Below are 20,783 nucleotides of genomic sequence, written 5' to 3' on the forward strand. Positions count from 1 at the left end.
TTGCGAATTTTCTTTTGTGTGTTTCTATGCTGTGCGCATTATGCTATGGTGACTGTCAACAATACACCGAAGGGGAGGGGAGAAAAATACTATACTATAGAATGGGATTTATTTTTTTTCACGTTTTATTTCAGTTATAAAAATAAAACAACATTTTCTCCGTTAAACGAAAAACTTCTTGATTATTATGAATTTAAAGCAAATTTGCTAAAATTCATTCAATTGTTTTATCCATACCGAACCATCAATATTATCATATAAATTTTTTCTTTTCTACTAATTCATATAAACATTTTTTAATTTCACTATAAGCATTTTTCTAATACTGTGTATCAGGTCCGAGTTAATTTTAACGAGGTATTTTTTTATTTTAAAAATTTGGTATTGCGGCGCTAAAATTTGTAAAAGTTTTTTTTGGAGAACATCCAATTTACATTATTCCTTGAGTCATTAACATCGTATTGAAAATTTTTAAATTTTCATAATAAGAATACCAAGAAATTTGAAACATAAACGAATTTCCTGAAAAAACTCACGATTCAAAATATCGTTGTTTGATTTGGAAAACATAATGCAAAATATTTTAGATGATCAGTGATTCATTCGTGAGTTTTGGTTGAATTTGAGAAACATAATCAAAAATTTGTGACAAGTAGATAATTCAGAAATATCCAACATTGAATGATTTGTCAATTTTGTCATTCAAATCACGACTTTACTGTGTGACAAAAAAATTCGTTCATGTTGCACGAAACATTTTGTATTTTGACAATTTGTCATGACATGCAGTTCCATTTTTTAAGCAAATCAATAGCTCTTACATTTCACAGAACTGAAATATTTTCATGTTTAAGTAGATGCCCTAAATGCTAATATTTCAAACAATATAATTAATGAGCGAAACACTTATCTCAAAATCTTTAAGGAGAGGTTTCTTTATTGATACAACTGACAGTTCATCTCGACAAATTTCCATTCCATCATGTGTATTAGTCGCTTATGGACAAAACTTCTTTTTCTTTTTGCAGTTCAAGCAATTTCACAGCCTTTTCAAGAGCAGCCAAGTGTTCGTCTTGTATACCTGGTGCTATGATTCTTGTAGCAGCTGCCAATTTGTAAAGATATTCAATGTTGGTGCCGCTGGGTCCTTTTGCTTCACTAATGTGCCTTGCAATGGTTTCTACATTTTCAATCCCTGCAAAATTTGGATTATCTTCGTTGCCTATGTAGATGGTTAAATAAAATGACATTTCCTCCGATGCTGTTGGCAGCACTGGCGTAAAAAGGTTTTCGTTCCTTAAACTATTGGTGGAAAATTGACTATTCGGCGTTTTGGAGTCAATTGTGAATACAGGATTACACGTATAAAAAAGGACTGTTTTTCGGGTGTAACCACCCTTTTCTCTGAAGTCCAAATAATTCACTACATTATCTATGTCCTCAGAAGCTATTTTGTATGCTAGACCCCAAACTTGGTCCTCCGAATTTGTAGATTCCAACAAAGTCACCACACGACCAGGCTAAAAAAAATGAACTTGTATTTAATTAATCAATATGTAGCATTTCAAAACATATGACAATGGATTTTTTTTTTAAATCATTAACCATTATTGTCGTATAAATTTTTCACTTTGAAAATTTCAATTCCTAGGTACGACGCTGAAGTTTCCAACGTTGGAGTCCAACAAAATGAACAAAAAAAACGTTTTTAATTCATCAATTTTTTATTTCACGAATCGTTGGTGCAGCTTGAAAAACTACGAATCGCAAATTTGGCAGGGAACAAAATAGGAGAATTACTGGAATTATTGGAGGGTTTTATTCGATCATTTCGTTGGACTACCAACGTTGGAAACTTCAGCGTCATTTCCTAGGTACTGGCATGGCTTTTTTTAGTTTGTTTATACAATTTCTAAGAACAAATTTTTGTGTAGTAGTGCTAAGGGTACATCGGGTATGCATACCCCAGTATGTCTAGAAACTTGTCATATTCAAAGAAATTAAGCTAGAGCCTTCGAAAAACTTATTCCGAAAAACTTATTCGAAAAACTTTAAAGGGAAAGTAGATATATAATTTGTTATGTATTTATTAATCAATTCAGTTTCTTGTGAATTTGAATATGTTTTGATGTAAAAAACTTACCTTCGTTGGTGTTCCTCTATGATCTGTGCTCTTCTGATAAAATCGTCTCACGTAACCTTTGATGTAGCCAACAAGTTTTTTCTCATAAGGAAAGTCAGCTTTCCATATGAGCGAACCATATCCAAACACCCACATTATTTAATCTGTGATTAACGAAATTTTTGACTGAAAATACTAAATTTTTTGAAATTTCGATTTTTTAGTTATTTCATTCAATAATGAAATATTTTGTTTTCATTTTTTTTTCTGTCGTTTGTTCGCACTCTCATTAATTCTGTTTCAGGATAACAAATTTTTTTTATTGTATTCAAACCGAATTTATCCAAACTGTAAGACGATACGTACATCGATGGTTAAAATTGTCGCCTAATTCTCTACTGTTTGTTTTGTCATTCAGAACACATCACTGCGTCGAAATAATGAATAATATCGTCAAGCACAAATTCCATTTGGTTGCTGGAAACTTCTTGTTATGTCGATAATAATACGAGTTTCTCGAAACTTCTTCTATATTATTACAGGCTGTACTTCCGAAAAGCGGAAACCGAATTTTGAGCTGAAATTTTGCATACTGCTTCATTATAACAATATAAGACTTCCCCTAAAAGGATTTTTGGCGACTAGCAATATTTATTGAGAAATTGAATTTTTAAGTTGCTATTTTAGCCCAGCAAGTATATCTATATCGCTTATCTCGCTCGGTCGGTATCCTCACTTCGCTATATAGTGCCTAGGCTACATGGATGGCAAACGTTGCGCTCCTTGGCTGGGCTACTCCGGGGATTTTTTCCTTAAAATTCCGTCTCCCCGGCGCGAAGCGCCGGGGAGACCCACCCATTTACTTTTCAAGAATTTTCTTTTTTCTTTGTTCAAATTTAAAAAATAAAAAAAAAAAAAAGCGCCGGGGAGACGGAATTTTAAGGAAAAAATCCCCGGAGTAGCCCAGCCAAGGAGCGCAACGTTTGCCATCCATGTAGCCTAGGCACTATCGAAATAGCGAAGTGAGGATACCGGCCGAGCGAGATAAGCGATATATAGATATACTTGCTCGGGCTAAAATAGCAACTTAAAAATTCAATTTCTCAATAAATATTGCTAGTCGCCAAAAATCCTTTTAGGGGAAGTCTTATATTGTTATAAAGAAGCAGTATGCAAAATTTCAGCTCAAAATTCGGTTTCCGCTTTTCGGAAGTTTATCCTTATTACAAAATAGTACAGCACATTGATATCGTCAATAAACTTTTTCCACGAATTCAACCCCGGACGGAACAATTTTCGTGCGTAACCGCATGAAAGTGCACTCTAACAGCAGTTAATTGTAGGTTATATTCTTAACAGATTTCAATATGCAATTTGAATCGAGTTAAATGAATTCTTATCAATGATAAAGCTAGCACCATGTAAACGAGCCTCTTGTTGCCTTGAAAATTGAGTTAAACTATTCGTCCATCTAATGAAAGTATGAAGAAAAAACACAAGAATTCAAAATCATGCTGAGTTAAATAACATCAAACTGTCATTTCTATGCAACAGCTGATTCGACCTAACCCTATAATTTTTCCCTCGATTCCACGTGTGCTCTGCATTTCGTTATTATTATCGCACATGTCGATTCTTTAATTTTTTATTTTTCGTAAGAGTAAAAAAAATGTTATCTGCTAGTTTATGCAGTGATATTCTGGCGATACGTTGCATAAATGAATACGTATGTATAGGTAACTATTGGAATTCTCGAAATATTCAATCTTTATTGGAAATCCAAAAATTTTCGAATTATTCCTGTTTATTTTCAGGTGCAGGAAACTATGTTGATGTTTATCACAGTGAGAGGAGGGAAACGGTGGCTAAACTCAAGGTGTTCGAGAATGATAATATTCATGATATTGTGAAAGGACCCAGCAATGAGTTATTCATTTTTGGTGGGAAGAACTTGAGTATTTGTGAATTTTTGATTGACGAAAACACTGTCAAGTAAGTTTTCTTGTGAATTTTGTTACTTTTATCTGGGACTTAATATTTTTCCTTTCACCTGGACAGGCTCAAATTATACACGGTTGAACGTTTTCATGACTGGATTATTGCACTTGCATGGAATCATCATGAAAACTCTACTTCATTGAGTATACTTTTTGCTCATAACAGTTTAAAATTTTATGAAAAAAACAGCAAGAAAGCTCATACTCTTCAGTGCCAAGAGCAATGTATTTTGTATCCTTTTTGTTCATTTTTGACCACCTTTAAAATTTAATTCGACAAATTAGTGGAAAATTATGAGAAGCCTTGTTAAATCTAGTGTCACCTTACAATTTTGAATTCAATAATAGAAATTAAAAAATTCGATATGTAGCCATTACAACAAGTTCATTTTTCCTCATATGTTGATATATTTTATTAATACATTGGTGAAAGAATATTCACGACTTCTTTCAACTCAACAACCATTCAAAGACATTCACCTTAACCTCTTATAGACTTTATAATGTTGCAAGAGGTGTCAATCGATTTTTCACTTTAATTGATGACTACAATATAATTGAAATTACAAATAGTGAAAACCGAATTAACTGAACACTATGAAAAGAGATTCTTACTAAATTCAAATCCTTCAAACATTTGAACGTTCATATATACAATGGCTTCCACTTTTTTTCAATTTGACACACAGTTTTTCAATTACTGACGATCTTCCTTATGAAAAAGTAACAGATATGGAGGATCACTTTTGGCAAAAAGAGAAGAAACCATAGTTTTTAGCGGCACTGTTTTTCAAGAAATCTTGATCTGGCAAGCGAAAAACAATCTTCAGTATTCAAACAACATTGCTGTTCTCCATCGTTTGAAGGGTCACAAAGTGAGCACATAAAATGTCCTCATGATCTTTTACAATATTTCTTTGTATACAACTAAAATTAACATGAATACTCTTTTAAAGGTTTTGTAGTAAATACTTGTTTATTCTATACTGTATCAATTGTTTTGTACAGAAGTATTAATTTTACAATTTTCAGTTTTTTTATATTGTTACAAAAAATGTAATATAGAAATTTGGAAGAAATTTTTTTTTAATTCTCACAATGAAGACATTAATTTCCTTTTAATTGAAGGTTTTTCTACACTCTCAGGGTGTAATATTTTCAGTATCGTACGATTTGGCACTCAGAACTATTACTTCAACATCAGATGATAGAACGGTCAGACTTTGGAAAATTGAGAAACAAAAGTTTGAGGATGGGAACGAAATCAATTGGAATAATTGCAAAATTGATTTAACAACAACTATGTATGGACACACAGCAAGAGTTTGGCGATCAATAATTAGAGAAAAAAAAGTGATAAGCATCGGTGAAGATTCTTTGATGTGTATTTGGTCTTTGGATGGAGAGCTTTTGGACAAGATTGAGATCCATAACGGCTCGGAGATTTGGAGCATAGATGTGTCTGAAAATAATGAAAATATTTTCACTGGTGGAGCTGACGGAGCCGTCAATGTTTGGCCCTTCGAGTCCCCAATATTCCCCCAGGAACGCTCCATTTACACGAACGATGAAAAAAAAAATCCGAAATACGTTTTTTACACTCAGTCTCGTAATATTCTCATTTTCATCGACGGAGGATATTTAATCCATTATTGTCAAGAATTCGGCAAGCTTAGCACAATTTTTAATTCATTCAGATTTTCCAGTTATTCTGTTATGCAAATTTCTCCTGACCGCAAGAAAATTGCATTGGGCTCAAAGGATGGATATCTGGAAATTTACGAAGGTAGAAAGATGTTTTCATGGCATAGTATTACTATTTATTCTCGCACAAAATTCTTTCAAAAGTTCTTTTCAGTGTCACATAAATTTTTTCCTCCACTCTTTCTCCCTCCGTTTCGCATTAATGTGATGTTGAATATCATTTTCCAGAGATCTTCAACGAAGAAAATTGGACGTTACGGAAAACTCTAGAAAGGAAAATAACAGAGTCAAAAATATTTTCGTTACATTGGCTGGATAACGGAAAAATAATAGTTTGCGGGGATTCTGGAAATTTGTGGATAATCGATAGGGTTGCAGAGACTGAAGAAATGGGATTGACTTTTATTCTACCAGCATGTCGCGAGCGTTGGACGACCGCAGCAATCATTTTCAAAAACTTTTTGGTTTGCGGTGATCGAGCCGGCAGTATTTATGTCTATAGTTTGGATCACAGAAACCCTGAGTCCTTGCCGAAGCAAATATTTTCCAAAATTCATGGACGACTAGGTGTCCAATCTTTTACAATATCGGCCAACAAACTTTTGAGTACAGGACGGGATGGTACTCTGAGATTTTACGAATTTGATGATCATACGCAACAACTCAAATCGCTCCATCCAAAGAAAATGCCGATGGATTGGGTCTGTAAAGTTCTTGAGGACGGCGACGATCTCTATGTCATGGGATTCAAAGAAGTATGGACGAATTCAATTAATCCACACTTAGATTTTCGTGAATGAAAAATTTGCACACTTCAGAAACTTGCTTTATTTCAAAAACTGGAAAATATGTCGGTAGATGTCTGCAAAGTCTCACCCCCTTTTCACGAGGCTGAGGTTAGGGAAAGGGTAGAGAAAGTGACCCCATAAGATGAACTCGACGACAAATGGCGATGGATTTTCTTTTCTTCGTTTAGACAAAAATTTTCTCAAACGATCGATCAGACAAACGAATCTAACCAGCAACAAACCTTGCCTTTATTGTTTTTGTCCCGTTCGATCGTTTGTTAGTTTGTTTACTCGTTTCGGGTTGCGTTTTTTTCCAACAGGAGTGCACACTAACGAAAATTGCCTCGAAATTGTCCCAATCACGGCCGACGATTTTCCTCAAACGAAATCATAAATTTCCACGCAGCGAGTCGATATTTAAAAAATTCAAAACAGGAGGGAACTGTAACCGATGTTATTTCTCATTATATAATTATTGTTATTGGAGGGACTTCCCCTTACTCCCAACTTCCTTCGAGCAATCAGCTGATTTTTCGAACATTTACCGAGTCATGAATTCGCGATTTGCAGATCGAATTTTTGGAACAGAATGTGAATTCAAAAAATGACAACAACGAGATTCTTTAGTTAATTGAACAATATTGTCTCTAAATTTAAAAACAAACCAATGATCGTGATATCGATTCATAAATTGTTTTGTCTCGTTGCGAAAAAGAATTTTCTTTAAAGATATTTGTTTATTGCAGGTTGAGATTATGGTCTACAGTATGAGTTTGAAGAGGATCGTTAACAGATACGCTTGCGGGGGTGGTCACAGATCGTGGGATTGCAAAATCTCCAATGGAAAAATGAACTTTCTCTACATAAGAGACAAGCGAGTGTACGATGTGAATTCGAATCTTCGTAACACAAGCCCCCCCATAAAAAAAGGTTTCCACACCAAAGAAATTTACAGCGTCGAATGTTTGAAAATTTTGGGAGATGACAAAATTTTTTTATCAGCGAGTGAAGATTGCACTCTTCGTTTGTCTTGCATAGTTGAAGAAAAATCAAACATTCAAAGGTACAGTGTCGAAACACTGGACACTTACGACAGTCATATATCGAACGTGAAATGTTTAGCAACATTTAATTTAGAAAAGAATGAAAAATTCACGAGAAGCCTTGTCGTGTCTGGAGGGGGTAGAGCCCAATTGAAAATTTGGGAAATTAGAGTCATGAACGAAGATCGAGTGTTAACAAATAATTCCGTGACCTGCAGAGAGTTATTGTCTTATATGTTACGTGGAACAGATAAAGACCGTAAAAAACACGGGCGATCTAATGAGCCAGCATTTTTTGTTGATCCTGAAACTCGATTCATGGATTTGAAAATTCAATCATATGAAAATGATCCGAATCTCGCAATCATTTTCGTCGCTTGTTCCGATGGATACTTGCGCACTTTCGTCTACGACATCACCAAAAATATTCTGCTGCTCAGTCCTTCTGTCAATTATTGCAATCGTTGTACTTTAAAAATTGAAACATTTGTCCACGAATCTCAAATAATATTGATGTCTATGACGACCGATGGATTTGTTAGATTCTGGCAAATGAATTCAACCGTTGAAAACCTCGTGGAAAACTCCATTGAAAAAATGAACAGATACGACGAAGAGGCCAACGTTCCATTTGCAAATATCAAAATCCATCAATCTGGTATAAATAGCTCTGATTTTCGCCGAATCGATCCTTCCACATGGATCTTGTTGACTGGTGGTGATGATAATTTATTAAGCCTCGTCGTCATCGAAATTTCGTCGAGGAATAACAAATTTTTTGCTAACTTGCTGACCACCTGGAATTCATCCTCGATTCATGCAGCACAAATCACAGGTATTTCTTATATTTTTCATATGTGAAGCTAGCTCGTTCCATTGCACGACAAAAAACAATAATTTAATAAAAAATTCAGAACAATCCTTTTTTCCTTTTAATTTGAAAACTTCCGGAAACTGTCAACTTGACAATCATTTTTCGTGAGTTTGTGTATTTTTTGACTCCCATCAAAAGCAACAGCATGAAAAAAATATTCCAGAAATCATATCGAAAATTTTCCAATATTGACCATAAAGTCAAGTTCTGATTGTGGCTGCAAGAAAATTGTTGGTATATGAACGTTTTCAATTATAGGTGCAAAATTCGTCGACTGTCATCGGATGCTCAGCACTGGAATAGACCAAAAAATTTGTGTCTATTCGTACTCATATGTAGATGGTTCATTGTCTGTTTCACAGTTGGAAGAAAAAGTTACTCTTGTGTCGGACGTACAGGGTGTAACTTTGTGCGAGTCGAACAGTGGGTAAGAATTTTTTTATTTTCTTAAAAAACATCTGGATTAAAACAGAATTTCGGAAATTTTCAATTTGGCCACAAAACTTATGAAAAAATGTTGTGATTATTTATTTGAAGCTTCAGCTCATTTAAATGAGGATATTTATATTATTACAGGTTTGATGAAAGACTGGTTTTCGTCTATGGAAAAGGCTTCGAAGTTATAGTCTTGACGACTGATTCTTCAATTTTGTAAATTATATTTGTGCAAAATACGAGATATGAGTTTTTTGCTGCTCAAATAATCTCGTTACATCAAAGTAGTGAAACGAAGATTTTGTATAAATTAGTTATTTTTTACGAGCTGATCAACACCAGATTTTTGAATAACTAACTATTCAGAAAATTGTCAAAGATAAGTACATTGTACTGCAGATAACTTGGAATAAAAAAATAAAGGACATACTACGATGACTTCAAATTATTTTTACAATCTAAATTCGGCATCCTTCTGACGAGTCCTTCCCATATTTCTGTTCCATCTTTCCACTCTATAATTTCTGCTTTCGGTGTCCTGTCAACATTACCCTCAATCTCCTTCAGTATTTTTGCGAGTGAATAATTGTTTCTTGTAAAAGCTAAATCTTCAGCGGATAAACGTAGAATCGGACAAAGATCATTTCTTCCATCACCGACGTAGGCAATTTTCTGAAATTCAATTCCTTCCTCTGATCTTCTCTTTATGTAATCCTCCAGAATATGGCCCTTGCACATATTTATTTCACTCAATTTACACCAATCTTGCATGTGGTACATGTCAATCATGAGCAAGCCTGTATCGTCAAACGAAGCAGGATTTGAGAATACCTCTTTGACTGTTTGATTAAGTTTTTGATGTTCCAGCCAATGTTTTATAAAGAATGTGTTTGAATCACTTATTATAATAATCTCAACATTTTGAGAGTGTAATTTCTCCATTAACGATGGAAAACCATCCACCGGCTGTATTGTACTTATAGCATTCTCAATATCTTTTTTTGTTACACCTGATTTATGAAGACATTCAAATATTTGTCTCATATAAACTGTCCAACATTCATTGTGGTAGGTTTTTTCCAAATTAGTTAGGGCTTCCTCATCTTTGAGTAAATTCCTTATTACAGTATCCGTGTTGCCATTAACAACTGTGTGATCAAAATCAAAGGCTACCAACAGAGGCTTTGTCATCTGTTGAAATAGAATACAAATTTTTTGTCAATTTCGATGAAGCAAAACTTACGTTTCAATATCAACTGCACTTGACACTGATTTTGTTTTCACTGACGAATTATTTCTGTATTGACTGTATCAATTTATTAATTCGATTTCACAAATTGAAACATCACTATTCATTTATCATATTACTTTATCCAACTCTCATTTAAAAACGAATAGCAATGTTGATTAACTATTTGTGAGAGGCAAAAATAGGACACACTATTATGCAGAGTTACAAAGCCAATTTTCTGTGAAGTATGGTTGAATAAAATTTCTAATAAATGAATCCGAGATTTGAAAATCGATGTCACATTTTCACTCATCACACTCATCCTTTTTTATTTTCTATTGGTTAATGTGAACGTGATAGCCATATTTTTTTTCAGGAAGAGCAACGTAAATTCTTGAAAATAGTAATAATTTAATTGATTGGAAATCTAGAGTCATAAAAGTTTTTACTTACGACAAATTCGGGACCAGAAAACGTCGAAAAAATATTGAAGTTTCGTTATTTTGGGGGATTTTGACGACAATTTTTTAGCCTCGAACGCAACGATCGGGTCAATATAATTACAAGAATTCCAACCTTGTTTAGCGGTTGTAAGAATATTCATCAAAGTTGAGTTACACGTTTCTCGTGTGAATTTACTGTCGCATATATGCGTGGAATCTATTGTCTAACGGTATGATAAGCACACGTTATAATTGCTTTCTCCCAAAGGCCACTTTACGTAAACTTGTTGGTTAATTGGCTCGAAAATGTTTGATGCGTTTGATAATAAGAAACATCAAGGCGACACTTCACTATATAGACAAAATTCTTATATAGAAATGTCAAATAACTCAACTTCGTTCTGCTCGCTTGATTCCCAAATACTTTCAACAATAAAAGATCATCGTGAGTACGATCATACGCTTGAAAATCCAATCTGTTTTGTCTCACTCGAATTTATTTACAAATTTGGTTTAAACTTTCGATAATCGATCATCATGATCGACTTTTTCAATCGATTCGTAGATATGCTACTGCGGAAATTAAAAATAAAAAAATTATTGCGGTTTTTTGTAAATGATATATTATACAAATTATAGAATATTTTTAATTTGAATTCTCGAACACAAGAAACTAAAGGTTGGAATTTTGTTATTCGTTCGATTTCGAAGGATAAACGGTTTGATTATTATTTTTTGAATCCATTACGTTTGTTATCAAACCCTTCTATGCTATTTTTCTGTTGGTTTACATTTTTCATTTGATAGCAAAAAAAATTATCTCTAATTTTTGACAGATGATGAAGCCCTTGCTGATAGCCTTTAACTTCGATTACACGATTGCGGACGACAACACGGGCATTGTAATACGAAGTCTATTAGAAGGGGATGATTGTCTGGTAAAAATCGAACGGATTTACGAGACAGAATGTTGTCCTACGTATATGAGAAAAGTATTTGAATTTATTCACGTGAAAGGTAGAAGAGAGAAAGACGTTGGAAAGGCGATAAGTTCGATACAGCCGGTCAACGGATTTCCGTCTCTGTTGAAAAAATTACATTCTCAAGGAGTCGAAATTATTATTATAAGCGATGCGAATACATATTTCATAGATTTTTGGCTCAAGCATCATAAACTCGTTCATACGATCAAAGAAATATTTACGAATCCGGCGTGGTTCGATCGTAAAGGCCTGCTCAGAATTGACACGTATCATGAGCAAGATTGGTGCCAATTTTGTGCGATTAATATGTGCAAAGGTCACATTCTTGACAATTATGTCAAACGACGATCGGCGGAGGGAATCAAGTTCCAAAAAATAGCTTACGTCGGCAATGAGGAAAATGATTATTGTCCGATTCTTCGTTTGTCCGCTGAAGATTTGGCTTTTCCAAGGATCAATTATAAACTAGCCAAGATCCTCAATGAGAACGAGAACGACGATGTATGGAATGCCGTAAAAGCTAAAATTTTACCTTGGACTGTTGGTTCTGAAATATGGGACGATCTCGTCAGAATACCAAATTTAGAACTACAAAAAATCGAATCCATGGAACTTCGTTAGCCGAAAATATGATTTTCACAGAATCTAGATTTATTCATTGCAGAGCCAATAATATATCCAGCGTGAAATTCGCTGAATGGACTCTGCAAAAACCGCGACTTGTCACATATTCAGTGTATTTTTCTTATGTGTATGTAATAAAAGGAGTGAAATCGAAAAACAATTGGTATGCTAAGTATTGGATTTCGATTCTTTCGTTTACGGAATGAAAATAGTATTCCAGGATTTCGTTTGCTTCCATCGATTTCGACAACTGCTCTGTCAAAGCAGTCAAGCAATTTGAGTAGAGCGTGCACGAGAACAAAAAAATATTGGATTTGAGAGTCGAGAGCGTGCGTGCGCAGAAGAAGAAAGTGCCGGTGTAAACAAAGCGAAGAAAGAGCGTCCAGCAGCGTGACAAATATCCGTGGAATCGTGTTAATAATCGCAATTTATTTTCTATTTTTTTACTAAATAAAGTATTATACTATGGCGTGTAGACCCGCGGGGATGTCCGACGATGGTTCATCGGACGAGGATTCCCATTGGGATAATGCTAAGAACAATGTATATAAAAAACTATAACATAACCTGTCCTAATGAAATTAACAACTATCAATAGGTTTAGATTTTTTCATGCAATTTTTTTTTTAAGAAGAAAAGTCGATCTAACAAACGATGGTCAGGACAGAAAAATGGAACTGCTCAGATTTCGCCTCAAAATAACAATAGCGGTTCACCTTCTGTCAAATCATTGCCTTTTCATGATGACCAGGCTCGTCAAGAAGAGCAGGAATTACAATTTCGAGTTTTAAGTGCCTGTATGAGTGGAAATTTGCAAGTTATAAACGATTATGTCAAAGGTAAATGGTTTAGTGTTTACTATTTCCTGACAGTATCGTTTTCATTCGTATTTTTATAAATTACCATTCAAATTTATTGGATATAATGTAGTATGTGTAATAATCTTTATCCGGCTAAAAAAAATTTTTTTAAACTTTAAATATTTTGTACATAGGCTTGTTTGGAAAAAGATATTGAATTGATTTTTCAAAATAAATCTCTTAGATTGGCAAAGGTCATTATTTGACAATTGCGCAATATCTCAATGATTTTTGGTATCAAAAAATTCTACAGGTTGGATTGTGCATCGATGAAGCATCAAGTTGTTTCAAAGTTTCTGAATATTTAAGAGATGATGCTATATTCCTACAACAGAAAAAGTTCATTAAAATTTTGGCTTTCCAGAAATCAACAAATACCCTTAATTATATGAGAATCTGAATGCAATCTCATTGAATAACGCCTTTCAGCTGGTTACAACGTCAACGATTACCTTCATACTGGATGGACTTTACTGCTCTATGGAGCTTCTTCTATGCAACCAGAAGTCATTGAATTACTTATAAAACTGGGTGCTAATCCAAATAAAAATAAAGGTAAAAATAAAACAGAAACAAAATGGATACCTTTCAGAATAAATAAGTCATAGGAATAATCATTTTTACCTCACTAATTACACATTTTCTTATTACGTTTTGTTTGAACAACTTTCTGCAGGTTAAAAAAATAAAAACAAGTTCAACCAAAAATGCATATTTCTTTGTAATCCTGAAGAAAATAATTTTTGAGTCTGTGATGATGTTCAATTTTTTCTTGATTGTTTCTTCGAGGTTTAAAAATTTTTTTGGTTTAATTGACAGATGGATACTCACCCCTGATGGTGTTATGCGATTCTGCGAAAGGCACTGAGGAACAATGTTTGAAATGCATTTCCATTCTCATAGAAGCCAAGGCTAATCCAAATGCACACAACAAACTCATGTAAGCAATCGCATTTATCATAATTTACTCAATTGATACTTTTTTTTAATACATTTTATCAACACCCACATCATCTTTGTTCAGATTTGAGTTCTTGTTACTCAAACGAATAATCATAGAACAAACTGACGCTCTATTCCAATAGAATATTTAAATTTCTTTTAAAGGAAAACTGCTCTAATGTTCGCCTGCATTTCGAGAGAAAAAATAATTGTTGAAGAATTATTGAAACACGTGAACAATATTGATGCCATCGATAGTGACAGAAGAACGGTAAAAAAACGCATTCATTCATTATAAGAGCAAAAATTTGATTCTAATCTTCATTTGTATTTAATTTTCTTGAGTTGAATTACAAAGCTGATTTTTATCTTTCATCCTTCGCACACAATCTCAAACTTCTACTTTTTAACATAAGTTCAGTTTTTAATTTGCTCGTAATAATACCAAAATAAAATTTTACAGGCTCTACATTATGCAGCCTTAGCAAACAAGCCGGATATCGTGGAGCTCCTCTTGAAAAACAATGCCACGCGTACGATAACAGATCGTTCAGATTTTACTGCAAAAGATTTAGCACTCGCAAAAGGCTACGATAAAATTGTTGCTCTCTTGGAACTGAGTGAAGACTCCGGCGGTGATTCTTATTGCGAAGTATTTGAACCAAAAACTTGGAACGATATGTTTTCCGACCATATCGGCGATTCGATCAATCGCGATGTAGCTGAAATGCTCTACGGTATGGGTCTGGAATCATACAAACCCTGCTTCAAGGGTATGAGCTTGAAAACTTTTGTTAAATTAACCGACGACGATCTTCTGAAATTGGGAATCAACGTGGATCTTCACAGAAAACAATTCCTCGACAGTTTGCACAAATTTCATACGAAAGCTTGGAGCATACAGAGCATAGGCGCTATCAAAAGACTTTTACCGTACACGTAAGAAACCAGATGGATTGTTTATTCAAAAATAATCTTCAACTGATAAATTAAGAGTATTTAATGCTCGTATACGAAAAATGTAATTCTATCGGAATTTCAAGTTCTAGCAATTTTTCAAAAATCTCATCGAATTTTAACGTTTTTTTTTCATTATTAAAATATCATTTTTCAACAATGTTAGTTGAAAAAAATGTGCATTATGATTGGCAAAATAGCGTTGAACTTTCCGTAGAATAATTTGCTCTATAAGCAATTTTAGACAAAACTGAATTCGTCGAAAGCGATCGTTTCTACATATTCCTTGAATTATTTTCAAACACTCGCATTTGAATTTTTCAGACTCTATGACGGTGTAGCTCTGCTGGGAAACGCAGCAAGACAGATCGGAGTGATAGGTTCAAGTTTCGAATTCATAAGAAATGGAATCCGGAGAGAAAGTTCGAAAGAAGAAACTTTAACGGATATTCGAAAAGCTGCATATGCTGAAGAGCTGAAAAAAACGGAAAAAACGTTATTTCTATTGAAAAAAGATTTACATCAGGTGTTACAATTGGCGAAAAAAATAGAGACAGAGAACCGTGATATAGTGCCGGCGAATTATATCGGGAAAAAAGAGAAAAAGCGTAATTGGCCAATTATAATTAGCGTCATGCTAATGACGGGAATGTATTTATCAAAAACTTCATACGTACAAAGATTGTGGAACAATTGATAGCCGAAGATTAATGGGAGGAATTTCAAGACCTTAATTTACCCTGATTTTTATTCCACTGTGATAAAAGCCTAAGAAATATTCTTTTCTACTTGCCAATTTAAGATTTAAGGCGATTTCTATGTAAGATTCATTTTGTTGACTGTGGATAAACTCGACATATAATACAGATAAGATATATTATGTTACAAGGCAGCTTGGAAGGACCTGCTTTCTCAGTATTTTTTTTTTATTAAAGAAAAAAAAACAATTTATTTTATTGTATTTTCATTCGTACGTTCACTAAGGCTCGCTAGTTTAGTCATCAGTGGAAATAAATGATGAAACGTGGGAAGATTTCGTTGCCTTATTGTCGATTGATAACGTTGCAAGGGCCCGCTGCTCAGAGCCAAACGTTCTCGCTCGCTGGTGTGAGTGTCCATCCATTGAGATAAACGACTGATGGACCAGCCAGCGCTCTAAGAACATAAAGAAAATGCAGTTTCAATAATTTCGTTAAAAATTCTCTACAAGCCTGAATTTCAAATTTGAATCTACTTTCAATCTACATTTTTTTTTCATCATAAATATATGTTGAACAAAACAAGAAACTTAATTTGTATAAAAATGAATAAGTTCTTATCCACTTGATCGGTTCCGGAAATATTTAAACGTTGTCAATTTTATTCAATTCATTAGATGTGCTAACAAATGTTTTTGAAATACGTTGGAGAATACGATGCGGGAAATATTTGTCAAGATCATCAGTCGTAAAAACTTTTTCGAAAGTCTCATTTAGTCGTATGAATATTTGATACTTTATCAACGGCTTTACGTTTAATTCTTGTAAAAATTGGTTTACCTGATGAGGCGATTGCAACTCGGCCGGTGCCCCAGAAAAGAGATGCAATAAAATAAGTGACGCTGGTACCGCGCCTTCACCTTCAACTTTCACGACTTTCTCAACCATTTCTTCAGGACTGAGAGGTAAAAGAACTTTTAATGCTCTCAAAGTTCTGTACTGCTGTTGTTCCAAAAATCCAAGCTGTCCTCCTCGACACAAAGGCGTTACCGCTATTTCCATTTGTGTAAAATCCGCAATCAATTTTGCTCTTCCGTAGTCAGTTAATGGCCTGATCAGACAGGCGTGACGGACGAAGAGCTCGATACATCTCGAAGCCACGGTTTTACAGCTGAAATACATTATTTTGTTAAGTATTTTTTTCTTTACACTTTTTTATAATGACAATTTATTTGACTCTCATTTTCAAACGTTCTTTCAATGTTTGCTTCTGTTTTTGTTTCAAATTTTCCCTTTCTGCATATTTGTCAAAGTATCCCCCTCATTTCTTGATTCATAACGATTATTGAAATCTCGTTTCTCCAATTTCATTCCCGGAATGATATTTCGATAAAGAATTTTTTCAATGGAACATTAATTTATTAATTTTTTTCAAATTATAGAGTAAATTTCGTTGTTCTCAAAATGAATACTAACCACTCAGCGACCACCGCTTGGTTTTTATAGGGCGCCAAAAATGTTGTGACAGATCGTAATATGAAGCCTTGCAATTCTCTCATGTAAAGAGAACATCCGATTTCACGGCCAAGCGGACTCGATGGACTACAAAAACAATTCAAACATTACAGATTTCTGTTTAACACGAAAAAATACTATCATGAGACTGCATCTTTTTCAATATTGTAAATGAATATTTTACTCAAGGTTTCTAATGTTTATTTATTATATCTTAATATCAGTTCCACTGAGTTCATTTTAAAGTTTTATTCTGGATTTTTAAAAATATTTTCGTGAGAACCGATCGCTTCCAATATCCGATCAAGACGATTTAATTTTCTAAGTTTTTATATATTTTTTTCAAACACGTATAATATAGAATAGAAACTTACTCTCGAAACTCTGGATCGTCGTGCATCGTCAAAATAATACTTTCAATAGCGTCATTGATGGATGACAAAAGCGGGGCAAGAATATTTTTTGTCAATGTGTCAATTTCATCGAGAGCCGAGGCAATGATCGTGGCTCCTTCACTCGGTAAACTTCCCGCGAGGTTGGCAACTACGCGACTCGTTTGAGTCGCCAAATAATGCAAAAGGTCTGCCATTACAACGTTCGATTGTTGACCCGGAGTTGGCGAATCGATCACCTGGCTAGCTTCCCCACCAGTCACTAAACCTTGCTCGCATTTCAGACAAAATAACCTTATGGCTTTTCCAACGTTCCTCGCTACCACCGTGGATAATCCTTCGTCCACCAACGATACGCTCAACTCACTAAAAAAAAATTGAAAGTTAAAACTTTTCGATTTTTGCGGAAATTTCTTAATTCCAAATATTTTTTTCCAATTTTAGGAATATCGCAGATTTCTAATTGCATCGCTTAAAAAAATGCAGGTGCACATAGAAGCACCTTGTCACGGTCCTGATCAAACTGTCGATTTCGTCTTGACCCGGAGCGGAATCTCCGGAAAACATAGTATGAACTGGGTCCAAAAGTCGTGAAACCGAACGCGACAAATACGCATTTTCAAATGGTTGTAGAATGTTGCGACTGGAAAAATAAAGTTCATTATAATTACAAAATAGTAAATATTTTTATTTTATTCTATTTTATTTTCATGGAAACGAACATCACCCAACACGGTCGAACTCATTCATGGATATGAAATTGTATGATCCAAAGATTTAGAAACGAAAATTCTCACCCTAGTGTGTAAGTACCAGCAGCGTGGGACTTTTCCTTCAGCCGTTTTCGCACATCTAGAAATACCCGAAGAAATTTCGGATATTCACCTTCCAGAGCTTGTTTCACAAACGACGATCCTAAAATATGGATTATTGATTATGAATTTTGAAAGTATTCCGAGATGAAAAATTTAATGAACAAATTTTGTGGTTTTGTATGTTAATGCACATATTTCAATTCACTCTTTATACATTGCAGGAATAAAAATTTTATTCTAATAGCCAATTCAATAGACATTCTTTTCATTTTTCGTTTTAAGTCAATATACATTACTAATAGTGGAATACCTTGAGCTTTTTCTAAAAAGACTTTTGACAAAAGAGCCATGATTTTATTCCAGAAGTCCTCAGACAATGTTTCGAAGCCTTTTGTATGATGTTCGACGAGAACTCTTTCCAGGAGTTCGATTTGTACACAATGAGTGTAAACAGTATCTTGAAATAAACGATCAAGATTTTCCCACAATCGAGTCCTGACGTTGCCGGAAGATCCAGGAGAGGGAATCGCTGCTCTTCCTGGCCCACCGCCTTTCTTTGCAAGATCTTGACTCGTGGGTAGAGATACATCTAATGCTTCTTTGGCTACTTTTTCGATATTTCCAAGGGCTGATGTTTCTGTACTTTCGATAGCTTTTTCAAGTATCCCTAAATTCTCGAATACCTGGACCGCTACACTTACCTTATTATAAAAGATATAATAATCATATATTTTTCATATATTTGGAAAATTCATTCATTAAACCAATGTTTTTCAGAATACTTATTTTTAGATTTCTGGGATAGAATTTGTAATTTGAGTTAACAATATTTCAAGTTTTAAATATAATTCACATAAAACAAATTTTGAAGTATCTGAAAACGGACTCCAAGTATTATATTAGACTTGTTAAGAGAAAATGTGTTTACTATAAAAAATAATAAGACCTTGTGAATAATTGAAAGATTAAATGAAATGAAGCTTGAGATATGGGAAAATTATAACTACCAATTGTCTACTCGAGTAACCCAGAATACTTGATTAAATATTTTAAATATTTAATTTGATTAAATATAATTATTTGATTAAATATTTTAAATATTTAATTTTTCTTAAATCAATAAAATAAATAGATTGTATTAATCACTTGTGCACTATTGGTCGTTTCCAAGCCTCGGTTCATAGTATGATTAGCAATTCTTTGTACATTAATACGGTGAGTTTTTACAGCTTGTTGATCATCGGCAACAACATCAAGTCCACTTAAATCCGTGTCTGACATGAGCTGTTCTGTGTAGAAACAATATGAGTAATAAAATTGGTCAACTTTTTCCCAATCTTAAATTAACCAAGTAATTACCAAGTTCGTGAAGACTTTTAGCAGCTTTGATGATGTCAGAACCCTGTGATGAATTCCCTATTTGAGCATGTAATCGTTGTGAGTGTAATAGATGTTGCACTCTTGCGACTCTTCGCAGCAAGTCTGAAGTTTCGTGTAGTCTGGACAAAACAACTGTTTGCGTTTCGATTCGGTTGAAAGGGTCTATTATTTTGGCCCTCAGCCTCTCGACAGCAGACAACAAACTTTGTACGTGAGTTCTCATTATTGCGAGAACTCCTTCAATTTTCTCAACCCATGTTACTTGTGATAACAAATCCTCGTGATTGGTTAATACTTGCTTGTGCAATTCTGCATCAAGAACTGTCAGAGCTGTAAAAATACTTTCCATCTTTATATATATTATTATATCAGATAAGTTGAATTTGTACTTCTCAAAAGTTCATATAATTTAAAAAACTATAAATCTTTCAATGCCATGAATTGAAATATGCCTGTACTTGAATACAAATTTCTTAACTAGAGAAAAATAGCAATTCAAAAACGATTAAATTTTATGGTTAATTAATTAAACCGAATGTTTTCAAACCAGAAAATAATAATTCGTGTAATCATACTTCTGAGTCATAATGCATAGTTGAACGTATTTCATTTGTTTTGAATTTTCCCAAAACTTACCCTGACCAAGTTTATTAAGCTGTTGAGCAACGGACAAGAGTTTTGAGATGTCGGTTTGCTTATTCTCGTCACTGAGAAATTGCTTAAAAAAATCTGTCAAAATGGATTTATTCATTTTTGGGTTATGTTAATTAAGTTCTTAGAAATATTAACAACTATATCGGCAAATGTATTTTTTGAAAATATTTAATTATTACCATCATTTTCTATACTTTGTAGATCTAATATTTCACTCATAATTTATATAGGCACGATAAAAGAAAAGGTACAGACGTACGTGTACGTTTGAGGTTACATACAAACGTCAACATCTAGGGAATATTAAAGGTGATTTCCCAAAGATA

General features: G+C 33.9%; 6 protein-coding genes across 12 annotated transcripts; 3 read left to right on the plus strand and 3 right to left on the minus strand.

Moving 5' to 3' along the window:
• Nucleotides 1–744: 744 nt before the first annotated feature.
• Nucleotides 745–2,665, minus strand: LOC122409459 (putative glutathione-specific gamma-glutamylcyclotransferase 2). Of its 2 annotated transcripts, XM_043417053.1 has the most exons (3): nt 2,489–2,665; nt 2,144–2,286; nt 745–1,520 (listed from the first exon to the last, which is right to left on the minus strand). In XM_043417053.1, the coding sequence occupies exons 2-3, from the start codon at nt 2,276–2,278 to the stop codon at nt 990–992; spliced, it is 666 nt and encodes a 221-aa protein (XP_043272988.1). In that variant the 5' UTR covers nt 2,279–2,286; nt 2,489–2,665; the 3' UTR covers nt 745–989. The 2 variants fall into 2 exon arrangements, with proteins under 2 accessions (XP_043272988.1, XP_043272982.1); XM_043417047.1 differs by having other exon boundaries at nt 2,144–2,665.
• Nucleotides 2,666–3,392: 727 nt separating this feature from the next.
• On the plus strand, nt 3,393–9,395 carry LOC122409365 (WD repeat-containing protein 6). The gene is made up of 9 exons (XM_043416867.1): nt 3,393–3,858; nt 3,937–4,114; nt 4,181–4,351; nt 4,850–4,994; nt 5,266–5,905; nt 6,052–6,578; nt 7,358–8,489; nt 8,787–8,955; nt 9,105–9,395. Exons 1-9 carry the CDS (start codon nt 3,792–3,794, stop codon nt 9,181–9,183), a joined length of 3,108 nt encoding a protein of 1,035 aa, XP_043272802.1. The 5' UTR covers nt 3,393–3,791; the 3' UTR covers nt 9,184–9,395.
• LOC122409441 (pyridoxal phosphate phosphatase PHOSPHO2-like) lies at nt 5,917–11,135 on the minus strand. 4 transcript variants are annotated; one of them, XR_006260694.1, is made up of 2 exons: nt 10,648–10,761; nt 5,917–6,089 (listed from the first exon to the last, which is right to left on the minus strand). XR_006260694.1 is itself a non-coding variant. In XM_043417032.1 (2 exons), the coding sequence occupies exon 2, from the start codon at nt 10,152–10,154 to the stop codon at nt 9,393–9,395; it is 762 nt and encodes a 253-aa protein (XP_043272967.1). In that variant the 5' UTR covers nt 11,032–11,135; the 3' UTR covers nt 8,948–9,392. The 4 variants fall into 4 exon arrangements, 2 of the variants coding, with proteins under 2 accessions (XP_043272967.1, XP_043272960.1); XR_006260689.1 differs by lacking the exon at nt 10,648–10,761 and adding an exon at nt 6,854–7,371; XM_043417032.1 differs by lacking the exons at nt 5,917–6,089; nt 10,648–10,761 and adding exons at nt 8,948–10,154; nt 11,032–11,135.
• Nucleotides 10,946–12,401, plus strand: LOC122409429 (probable phosphatase phospho2). Of its 2 annotated transcripts, none has more exons than XM_043417002.1 (2): nt 10,946–11,082; nt 11,474–12,401. In XM_043417002.1, exon 2 carries the CDS (start codon nt 11,474–11,476, stop codon nt 12,239–12,241), a length of 768 nt encoding a protein of 255 aa, XP_043272937.1. In that variant the 5' UTR covers nt 10,946–11,082; the 3' UTR covers nt 12,242–12,401. The 2 variants fall into 2 exon arrangements, with proteins under 2 accessions (XP_043272937.1, XP_043272945.1); XM_043417010.1 differs by lacking the exon at nt 10,946–11,082 and adding an exon at nt 11,254–11,356.
• A 171-nt stretch (nt 12,402–12,572) lies between these two features.
• Nucleotides 12,573–15,954, plus strand: LOC122409410 (ankyrin repeat, SAM and basic leucine zipper domain-containing protein 1-like). Of its 2 annotated transcripts, none has more exons than XM_043416948.1 (7): nt 12,573–12,787; nt 12,876–13,083; nt 13,534–13,659; nt 13,924–14,044; nt 14,212–14,317; nt 14,510–14,985; nt 15,328–15,954. In XM_043416948.1, the coding sequence occupies exons 1-7, from the start codon at nt 12,710–12,712 to the stop codon at nt 15,698–15,700; spliced, it is 1,488 nt and encodes a 495-aa protein (XP_043272883.1). In that variant the 5' UTR covers nt 12,573–12,709; the 3' UTR covers nt 15,701–15,954. The 2 variants fall into 2 exon arrangements, with proteins under 2 accessions (XP_043272883.1, XP_043272894.1); XM_043416959.1 differs by having other exon boundaries at nt 12,879–13,083.
• fws (four way stop) lies at nt 15,624–20,749 on the minus strand. The gene is made up of 11 exons (XM_043416880.1): nt 20,637–20,749; nt 20,440–20,532; nt 19,783–20,133; nt 19,570–19,712; nt 18,734–19,124; nt 18,406–18,523; nt 18,111–18,251; nt 17,591–17,974; nt 17,178–17,303; nt 16,542–16,872; nt 15,624–16,158 (listed from the first exon to the last, which is right to left on the minus strand). Exons 1-11 carry the CDS (start codon nt 20,674–20,676, stop codon nt 15,952–15,954), a joined length of 2,325 nt encoding a protein of 774 aa, XP_043272815.1. The 5' UTR covers nt 20,677–20,749; the 3' UTR covers nt 15,624–15,951.
• Nucleotides 20,750–20,783: the final 34 nt, after the last annotated feature.

This window comes from Venturia canescens, chromosome 1 (genome assembly GCF_019457755.1).
Source record: "Venturia canescens isolate UGA chromosome 1, ASM1945775v1, whole genome shotgun sequence".
Classification (NCBI taxonomy): domain Eukaryota; kingdom Metazoa; phylum Arthropoda; class Insecta; order Hymenoptera; family Ichneumonidae; genus Venturia; species Venturia canescens.

Coding starts and splice junctions, on each gene's coding strand:
- LOC122409459 (XM_043417053.1), bottom strand. CDS start 2,278: ATGTGGGTGTTTGGATATGGTTCGCTCATATGGAAAGCTGACTTTCCT. Junction 1,521..2,143: donor ATAGAGGAACACCAACGAAG/GTAAGTTTTTTA, acceptor CATTTTTTTTAG/CCTGGTCGTGTGGTGACTTT.
- LOC122409365 (XM_043416867.1), top strand. CDS start 3,792: ATGTTATCTGCTAGTTTATGCAGTGATATTCTGGCGATACGTTGCATA. Junction 4,995..5,265: donor ATCGTTTGAAGGGTCACAAA/GTGAGCACATAA, acceptor CTACACTCTCAG/GGTGTAATATTTTCAGTATC. Junction 8,956..9,104: donor TTGTGCGAGTCGAACAGTGG/GTAAGAATTTTT, acceptor ATATTATTACAG/GTTTGATGAAAGACTGGTTT.
- LOC122409441 (XM_043417032.1), bottom strand. CDS start 10,154: ATGACAAAGCCTCTGTTGGTAGCCTTTGATTTTGATCACACAGTTGTT.
- LOC122409429 (XM_043417002.1), top strand. CDS start 11,474: ATGATGAAGCCCTTGCTGATAGCCTTTAACTTCGATTACACGATTGCG.
- LOC122409410 (XM_043416948.1), top strand. CDS start 12,710: ATGGCGTGTAGACCCGCGGGGATGTCCGACGATGGTTCATCGGACGAG. Junction 12,788..12,875: donor GGGATAATGCTAAGAACAAT/GTATATAAAAAA, acceptor TTTTTTTTTAAG/AAGAAAAGTCGATCTAACAA. Junction 14,986..15,327: donor AAAAGACTTTTACCGTACAC/GTAAGAAACCAG, acceptor TGAATTTTTCAG/ACTCTATGACGGTGTAGCTC.
- fws (XM_043416880.1), bottom strand. CDS start 20,676: ATGAGTGAAATATTAGATCTACAAAGTATAGAAAATGATG. Junction 19,125..19,569: donor AAACGACCAATAGTGCACAA/GTGATTAATACA, acceptor TTTTATAATAAG/GTAAGTGTAGCGGTCCAGGT. Junction 16,159..16,541: donor AGTTGCAATCGCCTCATCAG/GTAAACCAATTT, acceptor TTATGTTCTTAG/AGCGCTGGCTGGTCCATCAG.